This window comes from Lepisosteus platostomus, chromosome 14 (assembly GCF_059453375.1).
Source record: "Lepisosteus platostomus isolate fLepPlt1 chromosome 14, fLepPlt1.hap1, whole genome shotgun sequence".
NCBI lineage: Eukaryota > Metazoa > Chordata > Actinopteri > Semionotiformes > Lepisosteidae > Lepisosteus > Lepisosteus platostomus.
In genome coordinates, this window is record NC_142624.1 from 19,032,704 (window position 1) to 19,052,999 (window position 20,296).

Consider the following 20,296-nt stretch of genomic DNA (forward strand, 5'->3'; position numbering starts at 1 on the left):
ATATCAAAGCAAAGTAATAAAATATACTCAAAGTTGTATGTACATTATACAGTGTACAGTATGTGCCATATATGATACATTATGTGTATGGTGTTGTATGCTTTGGAGGCAATACAACTTTAACTAGATAAGGTGTTCATGGCAAACTCAAGTGGTGAAAAATTGAAAGATGCTTTTTTGAGGATCAATCTCACCTGAAGTTGAGTTAATTTCTTAGAAAGAACTAAGCAGTCAAGCAACTGAAAACAATACTTTCAATCTGAACCTTTACATTTGTCACAAAAACTCTATTAATGACTTTAAATGTGAAAGTTGAAACAAAAAGTTTGAATCTAAGTTTATTTTAAACAGAAAAGCAACAAGGAGTCCATGTCAGTATCAGTTATACTCATTTAGCTTTTTTTTTGTATTTCATCTCTTAGGGTTTAGGAACCTGATGGTATCCTTTGCATCTAGTTCTTAAATTTAAAAAGCATTACAATGATTTTGATAAAAAGCATACTGTATGTCCCAATAAAATAATGTGAATTGTGAACGAAAGACATTTAGTAATACAGTTTCCCATCCAACATCGATGCTGAAAACTGCAGTGTTGACCTGTTTGGATTTGCAAGGTCAAAGGAGGAAGACACTGTGAAGACATGCTCTGTTAAACAAAGCCTTTGGTCACGTAGGCCTTTGTTAACCTGACAGGAAAAAAGTCCTTCCATGGCCAGGAATTGAGCTCCCTTGTACCTGAAGGATAAAAACCTGGGGGCCTGTCAGAGCATAGGGACATGGAATGGAACAGACAAAACAAAAAAGATACCACTTGAATGTGGAGAGCAACCACCAGGGTATGTTGTAAAGAACAACATAAAAAGATAGAGAAAAGAGAGAAAATCTACAGGTACAAAGAGAAGGAAATTTGATAAAGGGCTTCTTGGGTACGTACCAGGGAAAGCAGGGGTGGTCTGTCCAAGGGGAGTAAAGGGGGTTTGCTGCATAGCCAACTGGTGGAGCTTGGTCAACTGCTGAGGGGTAGGAGGGACATTAGAACTAAGAGGTTATTGTTTTATAGCACAGGTCACACCAAAATTAAGAACATAACTCAACTAAGAAAAGAAAGAAGCCATGACAAACCATGGTGGAGAAAAGAAAGCGAAAAACTAGAGTAGGACTTGGCCTGTCCATTCCGTCCTTTAGAGTTGAGAAAATTGTTTTTGGTTACTGTTGCTCACACAGGACGCTGGTTTGATTTTTTTTTTATCCTCTTGAGGTGGAATAAGTGAAAAGAGTCTGAGCCAATGGCGAAATTGTCTGTATTACTGTCATTACACTGTAATGACTTGCATGTTTTATTAAGTTAATGAATGCATTTTTTTTACTGTTTGAGGTATCTAATGACAATGAACTTTTTCCGCCTTTAAGGCTTTTATTTTGTAGAAAAATGAATCTCTCCTACTTTTGGGACAAAGGTGTTCAAGAACTATATTACACAATAACACACTAATATATTGCACAAGATTAATATAAGTGATTTAATATTAAAAATAGTAATATTTTTATAACACATATTAATAAATATCCCTTTCTAAATCTGGCCAGGTGAAGGAGGAAATCCTGAAAAGTCATTCTGAGAAAGGATAACATTTTCCTAGCCTTCTGAAATATGGATATTTGAAACATATTTCCTATGTTTATATTATTATCCCATTAAAAAACAAGTGGCAAGAACCAATATTTATAAATTGTGTAAAATTGTGTAAACTAGTATGTCCCACAGATGTTGGAAATTAGCTGGTGATGGATCTCTACTCCTAACAGATTGCTCCATCTCATCCCATAGATGATTGATTGGACTGAGATCTGGTGACTACAGCCCCACGTCCCAGGTTACATAAATCTTTCGTCATTCCCATTTTCCCTCTGAATTGCACACACTCATGATCGTTAGGTACCTGCCTACCTGCTTTAAATAACATTGTCTGCACTAATAGTGCTGATTAAGCAGTCAATTACATTGGAAGGGCAGGTGCACCTAATAAACTGGGCATTCAGTGTAAATGCTTCGTAAAATGAAAAAAAAATCTTAATTTGAATTTTATAATCCATTCTGCCAACAATTAAATTAAAGAACAGAGAAGCAACTTAGTCAGGATTTATCATTCTGTAGTAAATGAAACAAAAGTATAGTAAATTAACTTGTCCTTTGGAATGTACAGTACTGTAGCCAGATGTCAAGACAAGGACCCAAGGTACAGTACATCTCCAAGCATCATGGAAGACTAATATCTTTACATACAGTACCAAAAGACGTGTTGAGAGCTTGACAAGTGAATCATTGATCGAAACAGCTTCATGCTGGCTCACAAACATGTGGCAGCGCTTTGAAAGAGACTCCTCATTTTATACCTTCAATAACATGAATATGCTGGTGTAACATTTCTGCACTTCCTCACAGTACAAAAGAGAGAATCCCACATATTACAGCACATTGAAACTTCCTCCAAGTCCAAGGTGACATTTTATTCAGCTGTCCAGTACAGCTGGTTGCAAGAAAGTGACAAATCAGTGTGAAAACATAGTTTGAAAATTGGAAATACCTTCTGTGTATTCTTTCAAAACATGGTTAATATATCTGCAAACAAAATGAAATTCTGCAGTTTACTCCGATGTGCACTTTCTTTGTGGTAGCCATAAACTGCAGTTGTAGGGGGGATTCTGGTTGAGTATTAAGATACAGTATAAGCCAATACCTTAAACTTTTTGATTACCAACAATCTACTATTTAAACTAAGACTAAAACTTACCAACCTTATACTACTTACTGCATATTAAAGCTACTGGTTTTCTCAGTCAACACCTTCAGTATTAAAAACGCCTTCTCTCTATCTATGACAGATTAAAACAGTGAGTGATAAAGCATGTCCTTAAAGAAGATAGCCTATTGAACATTAAAGGTTTTATATAAGAATCTTACCTCAAAAACGCATCCCTACTTTATCTTATGATGGTTAATATGGGTTGCAGTCAACTTGTGTTGACTTCAGACTTCATAACCAGCCAATCCAAAAATGAAAAGATCTTAGATAAGATTTGCCAATTGATCGAAATAAGTGTCCAAAAGAATGAACCCAGAACCTTTCCTGAAAATAACAACGGGGAGTTGTCTGTTTCCATTTTTACAGGCCAAGTCCTAAAAAAGTGTTGGGTCAAAAAACAGGAGGCATAGGTTAAAAGAGTAATTTCAGCTTGTAATATGGCACAAATTACACATCAGAAATGGTATTAATATTATTAATTAATATTAATATTAGTCCTTGTTAACATAAGCATGCAGAATTCGTTAAAGATAGTGTGGGGGGTGAATGAAGACTGGGAACTCACATCTGGATGTGGGATGGCATACTGTCCCTGAATAGTGTAGGCCTGTACAAAAGAAAAATACAAAATGGACATTAGAATCATCTCATTGAAACTGTTCAACTGTTCATAAACATACTGTCATAAACACTTATACAACTGCTCTCTTCACTGTCACCCCATTTTTAGTTTTCTAAATAACACGTCTTAAATATAATACATCAGACTATAAAACCAAAAAAATTTTCATTTTCAAAAATTAAATTTCTATGGAGCCTAGACCATCCAGTATTAGCCAGTCATGCAATGAATAATTTTGCAGAACATAAAAGCTTGCTTTTTGGCAATGCCTAAACTAATTCTCAAATTTTCAGTTCAGACCTCTGGCCTCACTTATTGTTTTGCTACTGCTGATGTGTTACATCACTAAGTTTCATGTTGACACTGTTTTATATTTATCTGGATTAGTTTTGACTGTAATGAAATAATTTCCAGTTACTCTGCACGCGGCTCAGAATATACTGTATTTGTACTGGACATAGGTCTTTATGAAGACTGATAAAAGTTATTTTCAAATGCTTGCTTGTTTTACGAGTAACATGCAACCAACTTCTGCAATTAGAGTTAATAATCTGATAGTTCTGTATTAGAATTATATGTTTTTTTTCTAAAACTACTAAGGCAAATAACCTGATTCATCAAATTATCCATCAATTATGAAAAAACATTTTTTTCTGGTAAGGGATGTCACCTATCCCAGAAATAACTGGATAGGACACCCACCCAACATATACAGTGTTGTGAAAAAGTAAGTACACCCAATGAAAATGTCAATTTATTTCAACTTATTTGCATGTACTGTATGGATATTTGATCCTCATTTCAACAATATTGATTGATAAAGGTGATCTAATTTAACAGGTAACAATGAAAATTATTATTTGCAATCATTTATTCAACAAACAAAGTCAGAAATACAATTCTCTGCTGTGGAAAAAATACGTACACCCCCTTGCTTCAATAGCTGGTGTTGCCCCCTTTGGCAGAAATCACTTCTTGTAGGCATTTCTTGTAATTGTCTATCAGTCTCCTATATCAACTTGGAGAAATGTTTGCCTACTCCTCCTTACAGAACTCCTTCAAGTGTGTGATATTTGAGGGCTTTCTTGCACGTACTTCCCACTTCAATTCCCCCCAAGCATTTCTATGAGGTCAAGATCTGGGCTTTGACTTGGCCATTCTATAACCCTCCATTTCTTCTTTTTGAGCCATTCTTTTTTGGATTTGCTTCAGTGTTTTGGGTCATTGTCTTGTTGTAAGGTCCACTTATGGTTTAGCTTCAGCTTCTTGACAGATGACCTCACATTCTCCTCAAGTACTCTCTGGTACAATGTGGAATTCATGGTTGACCCTATGATGGCAAGCTGGCCAGGCCCTGAGGCAGAAAAGCAGCCCCAAACCATAATGCTTCCACCAACATGCTTTATAGTTGATATGAGGTTCTTTTGGTCAAAGGCAGTTTTTGGTTTTCGCCTAACATAACATTTTGCATCGTGGCCAAATAGCTCTATCTTTGTCTCATCCGTCCAGAGCACATTTTTCCAATAGTCCTGATCTTCACCTAGGTGTTGTCTGGCAAACATTTTTCAGAGCAGAGGCTTCTTCCTTCCTGACCACGTATGTAGGGAAAGTTGTGCAGTCTCTTTCAGATGGTTGACTCATGCACTTTGAAATTGACTGAGGCAAGACTTGCCTGTAAATCCTTTGATGTCATCTTGGGGTTCTTGGAGACTTCCAGCAGCATCTTTCGGTAAGCTCTTGGGCTGAATTTGGTGGGACGACCTGGCCTGCATAGATTGCCAAATTTTCTCCATTTGTAGATGATCTTTCGGACAGTAGAGTGATTGACTGCAAACTGCTTAGAAATGGCTTTAAAACCCTTCCCAGACTCATAACCATTAACAATCTTTCTTATGAGGCCTCAGTGTCATGATCGTCTTCCCTCCTCTTCCTGGCTCAGCACTGGAAGATGGACGCCACAAGGCTTGCCTATTCCCCAGGCTCACTGGTAGCCCAAGAGCTGGTCTTATTCCCCTGCATCCTGACCGTCTCGCCTGGCCTGGCCTCGTTATCCTGTTTTTAACTCCCTGTTCCTGTTCCTAATCCCATTCCGGATTTTAACCTTGTCTGTCTTGGATGGTTCTCCTGGCACCTGGACCCTGGACTGCGTCCTGGTTTCCCTTTTTGAATTGTTTGGACTTGTTAACCTGATCACCGTCGTCACGCCCCCCAGTCTGTCATCTCGTCCTGATCCTCATCGTGTTTTCCCAGTTGTCCTTTTCCAGTTACTTCCGGATTACACCATCTGCATAGGGTCCTAAACTACGCACTTCACGGGAGCCTGGACCGGCATCCATGACACTCAAAGACCTCTTTTGATCTTGGCATGATGCAGTCACACACCTCAATTGCTAAGACCAAAAGAGGTCTTTGAGTGTCAGACCACAAGTTTCTGATGTTTATATAAGGCAGTGCCCTCCAAGTTACACTCTAAGGATGTTCTAATCATTTGCACCTGTTTTGGTGCACCTAATTCAAATTTAGGCATTTGATGCAATGATAAAGGTAGGGGTATACTAATTTTTCCACACAAGAAAATTGCCTTTCTATTGATTTAAATAGTACAAATGAGTGCAAAATGTGATTTTTTTATGTTATGTTTTAAAATCAGATCACTTTTTTCTATCAGTATTGTTGAAATGACGATCAAATATCCTTTTGTCCAAAAATGGAAAAAAAAGACAAACCTTTTCATGGAATGTACTTACTTACCATTGTACATATACATATGGAAGATAAACATATACAGTATACAGTACAAACACAATTTAGAGACACCAGTTAATTTAGTCAGCTTTGGAAGATGGGAAGAAATTGGTGCACCCAGAGAAAAGCTAGGCTATAAGGGGAGAACCTGCTATTCTACACAAAAAGCACACCAGACCAGAATTGAGCCCAGAACCCAAGAGCTGTAAAACACAGAGTTAACCATCATCGTGCTGCAATTGAATAGCATAAAAATGTAATTTGGGTTAAGTCTTTGAGAAAGGAAAAAATGTAAATTGTGTTTTTTATTTTTTTTATCCATGGATACAAATGAGGTAAAAATTAAAGTGAACACCAAATTCGTAGCCTTTATGAAATCACCCATCACATGCTGGATGAAAAATGCTTTCAATTTGGAATAAAGTCAGGCTGGTAATGCTAAGACTGGCAACTTCAAACACACAATTTGTTAACTAAATTTAGGTTAATGTATTAGCTGAAACAGCTCGAAATGTAGGAATTTCTGTAATTGTTTTGTGAAAAACACCTTTTTTGTGAAAACACCTTTTCTAATTGGTGCACATTAAAAGAATATGATCTAAGGTTTCAAGAACAAGAATATTAAGTAATTTGTGTGGATCCTCATGTACTGTAGGTGTAGACTGAACCAATGTCAGGAGTGAGGTTTCACAAATTTTGACTGAAGGCTAATTTCTGTATTTCTGATGTTAATGCTCATGACTTGCTTAATAGCAAAATATCTTAACAGAAATGTAAATTTTATGACAGGGTTTACAATAGCTTTATTAGTAAGAACTACATTTTTTAATACAGTACATGAATAATCTATCTAAAGAAAGCTTGTTTGTTCAACTTTGTCTGGGTTTCATAATTTGAATACTTAGAAAGGAGTTTAGGGTTTTGTTAAATGACATGGTACTGTACCAGTTTCACTTTGTAATATCTACAGAAAAGATTGCAGGTCTCAAACCTTTTTGGATTATACAATATGAACATAAAAATGGTGACCAATGTGAGCAGGCTATTTGACCCTACTTGTCTCAATCCCTGTTTATCAGAGAAAAACCAGCACTCTAAGGAATACTGACATTTCTACAGATCCCCTTTTAGAAGAGCATATTTGACCAAAAGAAACACCTTCTGAGCTCCAGAACCCTTCCTGAAAGCCTTCAGTGCAAAACGGTCCTTCATAACCAGGTTCCTCCCTCAAGCTTTTCACTTTTCTCTTGGGTGCTGGACATGCAAGTGAGAAGGTGAGAAAACCTGAGTGAACTAACAGGCAGTGGCTGGTGCTGCAGTAAAAGGCTGAGGTTGGCTGCGGACGCCGCCAGTGGGTCGGCTCTTACCTGGCCACCTGAAAAAATGACGGGGGTGGAGGCGGGCTTTGGGCGGTAGGGAATGGTGGCACCTTTCGGTGGGGACTAGGAGAGGGGAACAGGGAGAGGTGGAGACAGCATTAGAGCCGGATCCTTAAACAGAACAAGCAACAGCAGAGACACCAGTGAAAACACAACTCAGTGGCAATAAACCAGGATTGGGCCAAGGATGTTTATCGTGCTTAGGTTAGGAGTTTGGTGTATTAGGTATTCAACTAAGAAGACCTGCGGTTCTTGTGCAGTTAATCTTACCTGTGACTTGGTTATTGTTTCCTTCTTGAAAAAAATGTTTTTCTTTTAAAAAATATTGAAAGTCCCACTAGGAAGGGGCCAAAGGGTTTGATTTCCACAGAAGGTATAGCATAACTCCAGCCTTCTATCTAACTGTGAAATACAGCCCAGTGAATTGGTGCCACTTAGAAATGGAAGTGCAGAAAATATTAACATTTTTAAATACATCACAACCATTTCACCTAAATTTAGATAGCTAGGTCAAAATTTTTTTGTTATTGTTTTCAGATTATTGTACAATTATTTTAATTACTGTTTCCAAATTGCTACAAAACAGTTCAGGATATGCCTTGGGTTTAATTACTAAGCTTTTTGCTTTCTAACATGTACTGTATGTCAACCATAGCAACCAGGCAGAAGATCTATTGATATAGGTTATCCCCTCTACAAGCTATCAATCAAAATACTGCATCCGAGCTGTATATACAGTACAAAATGAGAAACTGAAAGTTCATATACAGCATTTCATACGATTCAAAACACAGCCACTTTGCAGACATCTGATATTTTCACAAAATCAACCAAATTTCTGCAGGTGTTATACTATGTTACTCCATGCATTTCCCATTGAGTTTTATTATCGCAATAGTACAGTATACTGTACATTTTCCACCATACTCTACCTCCAGCATGACCACACATATCTGTTTAACACACTGAATGATGGCATCGGGGGTTCCAGAGATTGTCACTGCACGTTCTGTTGAATTTGGCAACATATCCCCTGCCACCTGAACCTGGGCTCCTGTAGACTGAGAGAGCGAGAAATATCAAATACTGTAAGTCTCTTCCAGTTACCATGAAAGGGAGAAGGCTATGGGAAATGGCAAATGGAATTTGCATGGATCTTAAATTTACTGTCAGAAGGTCTTTGTTGACAATCCAGCTATTATAATGGTGTCTATATTTTTTACTATTAAGTTTTACCAAATCATTTAATTAATTTGTTAAATAAACCATGAAAAGTATAATTACATTTTCAATTGCTTTACTTTTGGTCTTGAGCCAGTGAAACCATAAATGACCTGGAAATAGCACATTTATTTTTAGTTAGAGCTGGAGTTCCTATCCATGGAAACATGAGATGCAGAGGTAATGCACATACTGTATTGATTAGTCAGAACATTTATAATCTAAATGACCAAGTAAATTATAACAAGCTATTTGACATTTCCCAAAATGCTAACAACCTTTAGCGATGGTCCATCAGGGTTACCTCTCTGATTTCTTTTATTTTGGATCCTCCTTTTCCAATCAGCGAACCACACTGACTGGCAGGCACTACCAGTCTCAGGGTCACTGGAGGTTTACTGGTGGCAGGGCTGTTACTCATGGAGTTGATTATATCCTGCAAATCAATGAGACCTTTTGGAATGCTTTCTTCATTAAACTAAAAAAAACAAATTTGCATCTCCTTCATGTTTAATAGGCAAACCACCCGTTTGTAGCTTTGGGTCTGTATTTATAGTAACTAATAGGTCTCTTGTACATTGTGTGCCATTTGTGGGCAGCTCGATATGTCTAGGTATATAAAAGAGATTTAGATCTGAGCTAATGAGAAAAAAGTGGTATCTCCAAGCTCAGCAGTCATTTCCCTACACTATCTTGATAATGACATAAAAGATCTGCAAAACACCTCCAAACCTTTCAGGCATAGCTTCCTGCAGCTCTGAATGCGATACATAGAATATATGTTCCTTCTTTCTGTGTGGATTACTTTGCATTTTCTTTCAATTCATTTAAATAAAACAAACATTAAACTTATCAAAAAGCATGTTTTGTTCTCTCAAATAAGACATGAGGCAACTATGCACAACCACAAAAGGCTGTCTTATTCACTGATTCTTCCCTGAAAATACAACTTAGTATTTGCTTCTAGCAAACAGAAAGGAAGATATCATGAATTGATGAGCATGTAATTTGTAATGTGTAGGTTGACTGGAGCATACCTATCTATAGAAAGTAATAACTATAGAAAAATAACTGTGACCTTTTCAAAACCCAAATAAATAAAGAAATTAGCATACCTCTTCAAACTTGTAAGCAATCATTGCAAAAGCCTTAAATATTGCATCTGTAGGGCCAGTGATGGTTACAATTCTTTCTGGACAATTTCCCTCAGAGATGTTGATGCGTGCACCACTCTGAAGAAAATCAAATACTTGATAAATACCTCAAGAATACTACTTTTAAATTCTGTCAAAAAATTTACTGACTTATAAGTTCCACACCAATCTGGGCAAAATATCAAAACATACTTACCTCCTCACGCATTTTCTTCACAGTTTCACCTTTCTGAAACAAAGAAGCACATTAAGACACTTTAAGTGTGGGTTTCTGTTTGAAATTCAAATCTCTAAATTATCCACCTCTCACAACTTGTTTTATTTAATCATGCAGATAATTATAATTGTGTTAAGACATTTAATTGATCTTATTCTATGATCTAACCATGAATGTAAACCTTACATACCTTCCCAATAATGCTTCCAACTTCCTATAATAAAGGAAAAATATATGTTTAGGTATTTCTACAGTAGGTAAATCTATAGGAGATTTTTTTAAATAAATGGTTAGTTAATTCCTCCAGCTCTTACCAGCCACAAATATTCTATATAGCAGGCTAATTATTTACAGCAAGGTTACACCTCTAGTTGTACACAAATAAATAATTTAATTTATCCTTAAAATGGACTAAGAATCTAATACTGTATGTTGAAATATTGCACTAGTTAAACAACACTACCTCAGAGAAGTATTTTCTTTAGATCTACAGAATACTCGATTTGGAATTTTTGCAGTCACTGTATACACAGTATTTTGGGGAAAGTTTTTACTTTACATAGTATGACAATACCCTTGGGAAAATGTAAAATAAGTCCAGGAAAATAAAACCTAAGGTACAAGCTATAGGAAAGATATTTTATAAGTGGTTAAAATGATAAATTATACAGCCAGATGGACAGACAGGCAAGATATTTTTATATATTAATGTTTGATTTATATATGGTGCCTGTTTATACTGTATGAAATATACCTGTATACAATAGTAATCTACAGTATAAAGTATAATGAATCCTATACAGTATAGTAGACTGGACCCACAGGGCACAATGACTTTAAATGGATTCACACAAAGTTAATGGTGATGAATCACAGAGTCATAAAGGAAAATGCAACAAGGCTCCAGGGGAAAACTCCTTGCAATCATTATTATACAGTATTAGTCTCAAGAGTTAATTTTCAAAAACATATCCTTACTTTCCCATGCATCAGCAGACGGATGGTAAGTGTGACATTCAGTCCGCCTTCTGAGACTTTGGATTCCATGTTGGATTTTGAGGTAAGGGAGTGTGGTTACGAGACAGGAGTCCCCCAGGGGCAGGAAGCGTGTGATGTTACTGCAGCCAACCAGTCACCTACAGAGGAAACAGATAAACTCCTTCAAGCTACACAGAACTTCCATGTGCTGTATCTTCCAGTGATGGTGGTACATGTTTCTTCATTCAATAATTATACTGTAATTATAATAATTGCTTACAATTTCAGTATATAGTGCTTTTCTGGACACTCCACTCAAAGCGCTTCACAGATAATGGGGACTCCCCCCTACCACCACCAATGCGCAGCATCCACGATTTAAAACTTGAAAACATTTCTCTTACTTTGTATACATCTTTCTATGGAAAGGATTTTTTGTGAAATAAAATTTAGCACTATTCAGATTTAGAATTATGTCAGTTTTACACTATTTTCTGTAGTAGGGACAGTTGTATTGTATTTCTTGCTATTCGCATGCAGCAGAAATGAGCAGTCAAATGTTGATTATAGCCACTAGATGGAGCACTTTTTACAATTTTTCAAAATAGTATAGGCAATACTATAACAAAACTATGCCACAAAAACATTTAAAATATCAATGAATTAGCCTAAAATGTACTTACATGTTTAGAATAAATCATGCAGTAGTGTATATCCACAGATTTAGTCACAAATATTCTGCAGTGCAGATTTATTTGTAGATACATCTGTATTGTATAACTAATGTATTTTAAATAAAATACAGTTCTTCTGAAAAATACCTCAGAATCCAAGATTTACAGTTTTAAGTTAGTAGTATTAAACCTTAAAAACATAAATTCCTCAGTGAAAAAGAACCTTATCCTCCACAACTATATAATACTGCTCCAGGATATTTTTACTCTATATACTGTACTATGTTCATTCTGTTTCAAGATCTTTATCCAAAGATTATCTTTTCAGAAATTCAGAAAATAAATACAGAATGCTAGGTTTGGAGATGTAGGAAAAAAATTGACAGATACAGTAGATTAAATGATCAATAAATTATTATTATTATATTATAATAAATTATACAAAGCACTAGAGAGAAAAACAGTATATTATCGGATTATACTACTTAAATATATTAAATTAATTTTGAATGGTCAGGATATAACTAAATGTTAATAGATTAACCTAAAATAGTTGCATGTTGACAGTGATTGCGTAGTACTGTATGTGAACAAATTAAATGACATAAAATAAATAAAGAAATAAAATAATTTTCACAATTAGGCTTTCTAGAGTGTCAAGTGAAATGTTCTAGTGAAATGTTTTTTTACTGTTGTAAAAAGTGAAATTAGGTTAATATTTGAAAATTGTATAAGTGCAATATAAAATGTGTTTATATATTCCAAATACAAAGATTTTTAGCATTAAACAAATACACAGTTCATTAAAGTTCACACTTCTGTAAAGCACTTTGAAGCCACCTTTAAAGGCGCTATATAAAATAAAGTTTATGATTATTATTTTTAAAAACAATAGTGAAAATGGAAAGGAAGAAAACTGTAATGTCTTTTTTCTTCACTTACAGAAACCTCGAAACCAGTACATTTCAATGAATCAATAGTTGCACAAAATGCAGATTTACAGTATAGTGGTCAGATTTCCTTGTAAAGAAACAAATGACTGAGATCAAACTATAAAGAACAGACAAAGAATTCACTTTATTGAACATAAGGTTCAGCTGTAGAACACTATAATAACCTAAAGATTGCATACAAACAGAATTCTCAGAACATCACATTAATAAATGAACAAATAGAATGTTTGTGTCTTAAAATAACAGATTTTATGAACAGAGACCTCTGCAATATGATGACAAAACAGTTATTTATGATATTGGAATAACAACATAAACAAATATACAGTATGGCATTCATTTAAAGGTACTACATATAGAAAAAGCTGTTCTTCATCACACAAGCAGCTGATGTCCTGGGTAGTAGCACCCCATTGGTTCACATTGGCTCACAATGAAAATAATTTTTGAAGAATTATATGAAACAGAACTTATTGACTATTTCCATTAAAACAAATGCACTGAATTGCAATGACTACTATTGTCCTCCAGTACTTACAAAGTAGCTGAATCATCTACTACTGTACATCTAGTCAATGGTGAAGGCAAACATTAGCTTACAATTTATTGAGTAGACCATATCAATAATCACTGTGTTTTCTCCTGTAAAAAATAATTATTTACTAAAATAAATGGCATCTGATATAAACTGCAACTGGATTATTTGGAAGGGATTAAGAACATACTGTATTTCTTCTTTTGTTAAATGTAGGTACTGTGTTTTAGTCTTTTAGTCAAATAATGAAATGTGGTATAAAGAGAAAATAGTAAGAGATTTGCTGCAAACCATTAACCAAACAAGGAAGGAAAAGAAATCATGATTATTTATGTCCCCAATAGACAGCAGGCAATGTATTTCAAATTACAGCAATTTATGAATACACATTAGAAAGAAACGTTTGTAATGCCAGAATAAATACAGTACGAGCAAAATATACAAATTATTGAAATTGAGGTAAACATTTCATCTCTATCTCAATACATGTTGATGCCCTTTAAGTAACATGTTATGGCAAATTAAATCCACAATACGTGTATTGGTGTATCTGTACACAAATGCAGGGATGTTCATGGTTTCAAAGAACAGACCTGGATTTCAGCATGCTTTGACGCAATAGGCTCACCTTACTGTAGTTCCAATGTACCCAGTCGCTTAAAGTATTTTATTGAACTTTTTGTTCTATCCTTATTTAATATAAGCATGTTGAAATATTTATTCATCCATGAAGAAGAGTTAGAATTAAAACTAGCTTTGTATGCAAGTAAAAATCATCCTTAAGGGCAGTTTATTTTTATTTACAGTGTGTATTTGTATAGAAATGAAGTATGTTCACGTTCTATTTGTTGTTTCGAGACAAAAACTAAAAAGTGTTTTAGCAGTATGTACTGTATAGAACAGTGCATTGCACCACTGTTGCTGTGGAATGAAATGAGCTGTGAGAGGCTCAGGAATCTCAGCAACTGAGATTGTAACTAGAGGCTTATCCCAAACCCCAAGCTGCCAGGGCAAAAGAGTTAGAGGTCTGGGGATGAAATCTGCAGCCAGCTGTCCCATAAAATCTCCCTGAGGAGCGCAGATTTCACAAAACCTCTAATCCTGGGTTAACACCCTCCAGCAGGGCTTGCTGACAGAACTAGTGGTTAGAATTAAAGAATCAACCAGAACACATTGCATTCAGGTATTTGGGTTTATAGCCTTTCTCTATGAGGAGCAGAGATTTTGAATAATGGACGAACTAATAATAATATCCAGTTCTGTAATGAACTCCAAATGGTCAGTCTTCGTTTAAAGGAAGAACGACTGTGTACAGTACCTTTAATTTAAATACTGTTGAGTAGTCTGTTGCTACTCATTCTGTCTCCACTGGGCCTGCCACAATGGGAAGACATATACTGTATATACAGTATATTTAATTTGTATATGTTAGTAATCATAGCTGAAAACTAAGACAAAAAGTGAGCTACCAGATAACACTTTACATATGTAAAATTGGTTAAAGAAGTTTTCCTGCGCTTTTATTTTTTTTCTGGCTTAGTTGGTTAGCTTCACACCTTTGAAAATTTGTTGCATACAATGGCACTTAGAGGACTGCTAACATTTAATTTACACCACCTCCTCTGACACTTTCAAGAGAGACATCATAGCAATGAATCAAACTAAAGCTCTACTGTTAGCTTCTTTGCCTCATGTAAACCTACATTTGCTAATTACTCTGAGCATATGTAGTGTTACAAAACTGCTCATATATTTTCCAAATAAATAATAATAATAATCTACTACTATATGCTACAGTTTATTCATTCTTTTACAGAAGCGTAAGATTAACTTAATGCTCTTAAACATTAAATCTAAATGATGAATACTGATTGTAAGGTCCCTTAAAAATATTTTCTTCTTATAAATCTCTTAATCAACAACAGATTATTGACGATTGTGTTATTTATTTAGCATTTAACAAAACATGCTACTGAGATCCCTTGTAAAATGTAAATTCTGTTATGTTTCTGTATTTTATCACCGAGGTAGCTGATAAGGAAACATGCCAGTATATACAGTATTACATTTTGACAATAATTTTGACAATTTTCATGGCGGTGACTTTGATCATTTTAAAACACCTACAGTATGAATTTGTATTAATTTAATTTTAAATAATGCACAAATTAATGTTAATTTTTTTAATATTTTAGAAACAGTATTTAATAAACTGGATTAATACTTTAACCACCAATCCCACAAACTCTAATTTTTACAAGGAAAAACATAATAATTCATCCCAGCAGTTATTAAGAGCAGTATTTCGCATGACAATGTCTACATCTGATTTTAAAAGTGGGTCAAACCTTCTGCTAAACAGCTCCTGGCTGCTTCATCTTTGGTAGCTATTGAATTAATCACGCTTTATGCTTGATCGAGCGGCCTTCCCAAAATGTTCTTTTTTTCTCCTTCATCTTGCATTTTATATAGAAAGAACTTGCGTTTTGTACAGAATGCACCAAGAAGCTTGTCTTCCAAAAGCAGCATGAAATTTGTCGATTGCTCTTAATTTAGCTTTGTAACAGTGCAAAAGGCATTCACCTTAAAAGCCATCATTCTGTACAAAAAACTTGAAAACAATTGGAAACCACTTTTAAAATTCTGAGCACATTTATTCACATATATTCACATATATACAGTACACTGCCATATCTATGCTATAACATTTTTTTTAAATAATTTCTCAAATAACCTTCCCAATTAAAGTGATATTCCACTTTTATCACAGTGTTATTTGGCATGTGCAAATACAACCAATCCATGAAACAAATAACACCGGTTAAATTAAATCTTCATTTGGTTTTGTTATACAGGAGCGTAACTATATTTGCATCAATAAAGATATCTACCAGGCCTTAAAATGAATTTTATCAACAGCGAGCAAACCACTGACTACAGTCCTGTTCTTATTAAATTAATACAGATCCTCCTTTTTGTGATTAATTTTAAGACCAAGTGAATCTAATTAACCATCAATACAGATAAATCCATATTAAAACCTTCAGTCTGTAAGCATGTCTTTTACTTAAAGTCACTTCCTTCTCCTATATCAGTCTGTGTGACTACAGTACTGTATCTAGTAAATGGTGGTTTCTGTTCTCTATTAATACCTAGTTGTTTGTCACAATGCCCCACTCCCCACTCATAAGAAATGAAAAAGAACATTATCAAATATCTTCCACTGTATGTACATGGAACTATATATATTTCTATACAGTATATCTAAGTGGCAGGGTTATTTAATCTTATTCTTCATTTTTTTAAGGACCCCCATTTGTTGGAAATGGGTGAAAATATAACCCTTCCCATCTGACAAATATTTTAAATATCTTTGCATTCTAATAGGTAGTTTTATGTATTTTAGTTTTCAAATTTTAAACTGTGCTTATTTTTATAAAGACTTAATCTCAAAGTATCATAACAATACCCCATGACTTTTCTACAAAGACGTTTTTGCATCTTTCACATATCTCAGTACTACAGAGGTCAAAGAGTTTTTTGTATAATGATACTCTACATCAGTGGCACAGGGGACACTAGTGGTCTAGAGTCCTGAGTTTGAGTTTTTCCGGAGAATATTACTGCCTTCCTCCTTGTACTTGGTTGGATAAGGCTCAGCACACACTGCAGCCATCTAAGGATACTGAAAATGGGTGAATGGCTCGTGTTCATATTTACAGGCTACAAAATGCTCACTCCATATTTCTGTAGGAAACAGTGTAACTTGGCAACTATGATGAAAGGGAAGGGATTCACGATCCATTTCAAATTTTATACTTTAAATATTTAGAACATTATTTGTCAAAAATTAAAAATGATATTTTATAGTTTTATAATAATGTGAATAACATTATTGTGATATAGATACTGTAGGTGCGTGACACGGTGCTTAAGGATCTGTCCCTGTGGCTGGAAGGTTGCCAGTTTAAATCCTGCGGCCAGCAGAGGAATCCTACTCTGTTGGGCCCCTGAGCAAGGCCCTTAACCCCAGTTGCTCCACGGGCATGGTATAAATGGCTATAAATGACCCTGCGCTCTGACCCCAAGCTTCTCTCTCTCTGCCTGTATGGTATGTCTCATGGAGAGCAAGCTGGGGTATGCAAAAAGACAAATGCCTAATGCAAGAAATTGTATATGGCTAATAAAGTGATCTCATCTTGTATACATTCCCTTTACAGTTAAATGTAACTGTACATCTGAAACACTTCTACTTTGGGGTTTGATCATCCTAGGACTTGAAGTCACACTATGTGGTCCTTCTAGTGCCAGAATTATTTTTTGTTATACCACAATTAGAGCAATTAGTGCACAACACACTTCATAAATGTTCATTTTCTTCTCAAGCAAGCACAGTGATTAATTAATAATAATAATAATTGCTTACACTTATATAGCGTCAGTGGGGAGGAGAGCAGAGTAATGAAGCCAATTCATAAATGGGGATTATTAGGAGGCCATGATTGGTTAGGGCCAATGGGAAATTTGGCCAGGATGCAGGGGTAACACCCCTACTCTTTTCGAGAAACACCCTAGGATTTTTAATGACCACAGAGAGTCAGGACCTCGGTTTCACGTCTCATCCGAAGGACAGCGCCTCTTTACAGTATAGTGTCCCCATCACTATACTGGGGTATTAGGACCCACATGGACCGCAGGGTGAGTGCCCCCTGCTGGCCCCACTAACACCTCTTCCAGCAGCAACCTTTAAGTTTAAGACAGAACTCTAGTTAACAACAAGATAAAAGTACAGTACCAAGAAAAAAATTATGAACCCCAAAGATAATTATGGAAATGTCATAGTTTTATCATGATAGCCTTCAAGGATCAAAATCAATCTTTATCTTTATGAAAATATCCTACAGTATTGGATTTATGCTATCTTTCTTGAAACAAAATGATGTATGAAAACACAATGATATGAAAAAGTAATTAAACACTTCGTTTCATTAGCTCGACTAAATGAGGTGTTTAAAATTAGGGACAGTAGATCCTGGGGAATATGGAAGGACCCCCCCATATACAGATCATAAATGTTGTGAATTTGGTCTTCACCATACAGATGTGTGGAAATAAGTCACACCACAATCAGAGGAAATCTCTGAAGAACTCAGGAAAAGTGTTATTAATGCTCATTAGTCTGGAAAGGGTTACAAAACAATTCACTGTCAGACAGATCTAAATGTGGAAAAAAAAGTTCAAGACCATAATCCTTCTGCCTATGAGAGGTTGTCCTACGAAAATTTCTCTAAGAACAAATTCGAAAATGATCAAGGAAGTTACAAAGAACCCCAGAGTAACATCCAAGGAACTGCAGGCCGTTCTTGACTAACGTAAGTGTTAATAACTTACTGTATCTATCACAAAATGACTAAACAAGAATGGTGTTCAGTAGAGGATGTGAAGGACCACAGCTTTCCAAAAAGAACATTGCTGCTTATCTGAAGTTCACTAAAAAGCACATCGATGATCCACAATACTTCAGGAATGATATTTTCTGGATCTCTGGACAAAAGAGTCAAAGAAAGAACTCTTAGGCCTCACTGAGAAATAATAATAATAATAATAATAATAATAATAATAATAATTGCTTACATTTATATAGCGCTTTTCTGGACACTCCACTCAAAGCGCTTTACAGGCAATGGGGACTCCCCTCCACCACCACCAATGTGCAGCATCCACCTGGATGATGCGACGGCAGCCATAGTGCCATAGTGCATAGAGGGGGATTGTTAGGAGGCCATGATTGATAAAGGCCGATGGGAAATTTGGCCAGGATGCCGGGGTTACACCCCTACTCTTTTCGAGAAACACCCTGGGATTTTTAATGACCACAGAGAGTCAGGACCTCGGTTTTACGTCTCATCCGAAGGACGCCGCCTGTTTACAGTATAGTGTCCCCGTCACTACACTGGGGCATTAGGACCCACATGAGCCGCATGGTGAGCGCCCCCTGCTGGCCCCATTAACACCTCTTCCAGCAGCAACCTTAGTTTTTCCCAGGAGGTCTCCCATCCAGGTACTGACCAGGCTCACACCTGCTTAGCTTCAGTGGGTTGCCAGTTGTGAGTTGCAGGGTGATAGAAATGTTATGTTTGGTGGAAAAACAGCTTTCAAACAGAAGAACCGTATCCCAGACATCAAGCATGGTGGTGGGACTGTGATATTTGGGGCTGTTTTACTGCCTCATGATCTGGACAGCTTGTCATCATTGATACAACTGTGAATTCTGCATTGTATCAGGCAATTATAGAGCAGAATGTCAGGCCATCTGTCCATGACCTGAAGCCGGACCAAAAGTTGATTTTGCAGCAGAACAATGATCCTAAAACAATGTGTCATTTCTTCATCAGGTTTAGTTTTTAACTACTATTGGTACTTTATTAGAATAACATCTAATAACATTTTAGATTTCGTATATGTGGAATACAGTATATGAAAATCCTAAGGCTTTCACAAACTTTAGGATTATGTGTAAAAGATTGCAGTATTGCACTCACATTTTAAAAAAAGTAGCCAAAGGTCACAGAAACTTTGAGAACTCTGGCTTCTTTGTGCCATGTTCATCTTTCCCATCAATTGAAATTCAATTAGACGACATTTTGGAATTAGATTATACATGAAGTGAAACAATTTTCTGTCTAGTTAATATTGAATGTACAGTATATGAAGTGAGCACGTTCAACATTTTATCTTAATAGTTCCATTACAAAACATTTAATTGATTATTAACAGTCACTTATTATAAAGTGACCGAATGAAAGTTACAGACAGTAATGAAAAAAATATTTTTTTTTTCAATATTTTTCAAAAATAATAGATACTGTATAAGGAAATAGATATATAAAAAATAAAAAAATAAGAAAAGACTGTTTTAGCACTTTTGGGTTGGGTTCCTTTCTTAAATTAAACTGTCTGATTGTCTCATTGCTGTTTCGGGTGTTATACCACAGAAGAAATTGGGGAAATAAA

At 35.6% G+C, this 20,296-nt stretch overlaps 1 protein-coding gene across 22 annotated transcripts in view; it reads right to left on the reverse strand.

Moving 5' to 3' along the window:
* The window catches only part of LOC148648940 (poly(rC)-binding protein 3), a 90,075-nt gene that overhangs the window by 12,012 nt on the left and 57,767 nt on the right, over positions 1-20,296 (reverse strand). For 10 of the 22 annotated variants that reach the window (XR_015926566.1, XM_088607360.1, XM_088607353.1 and 7 more), the window contains 9 exons: positions 11,121-11,278; positions 10,333-10,356; positions 10,122-10,154; positions 9,887-10,003; positions 9,076-9,207; positions 8,483-8,611; positions 7,470-7,613; positions 3,370-3,411; positions 935-1,013 (listed from right to left, as the gene is read on the reverse strand). Coding sequence is in view for 19 of the 22 variants with exons in the window: in XM_088607360.1 (XP_088463486.1) it covers positions 935-1,013; positions 3,370-3,411; positions 7,470-7,613; positions 8,483-8,611; positions 9,076-9,207; positions 9,887-10,003; positions 10,122-10,154; positions 10,333-10,356; positions 11,121-11,189 (769 nt within the window). In the remaining 3 variants the exon portion in view is untranslated. The remainder of the gene's footprint in view (positions 1-934; positions 1,014-3,369; positions 3,412-7,469; positions 7,614-8,482; positions 8,612-9,075; positions 9,208-9,886; positions 10,004-10,121; positions 10,155-10,332; positions 10,357-11,120; positions 11,279-20,296) is intronic. The other 12 variants (XR_015926568.1, XR_015926569.1, XM_088607363.1 and 9 more) reach the window with 6 other exon arrangements.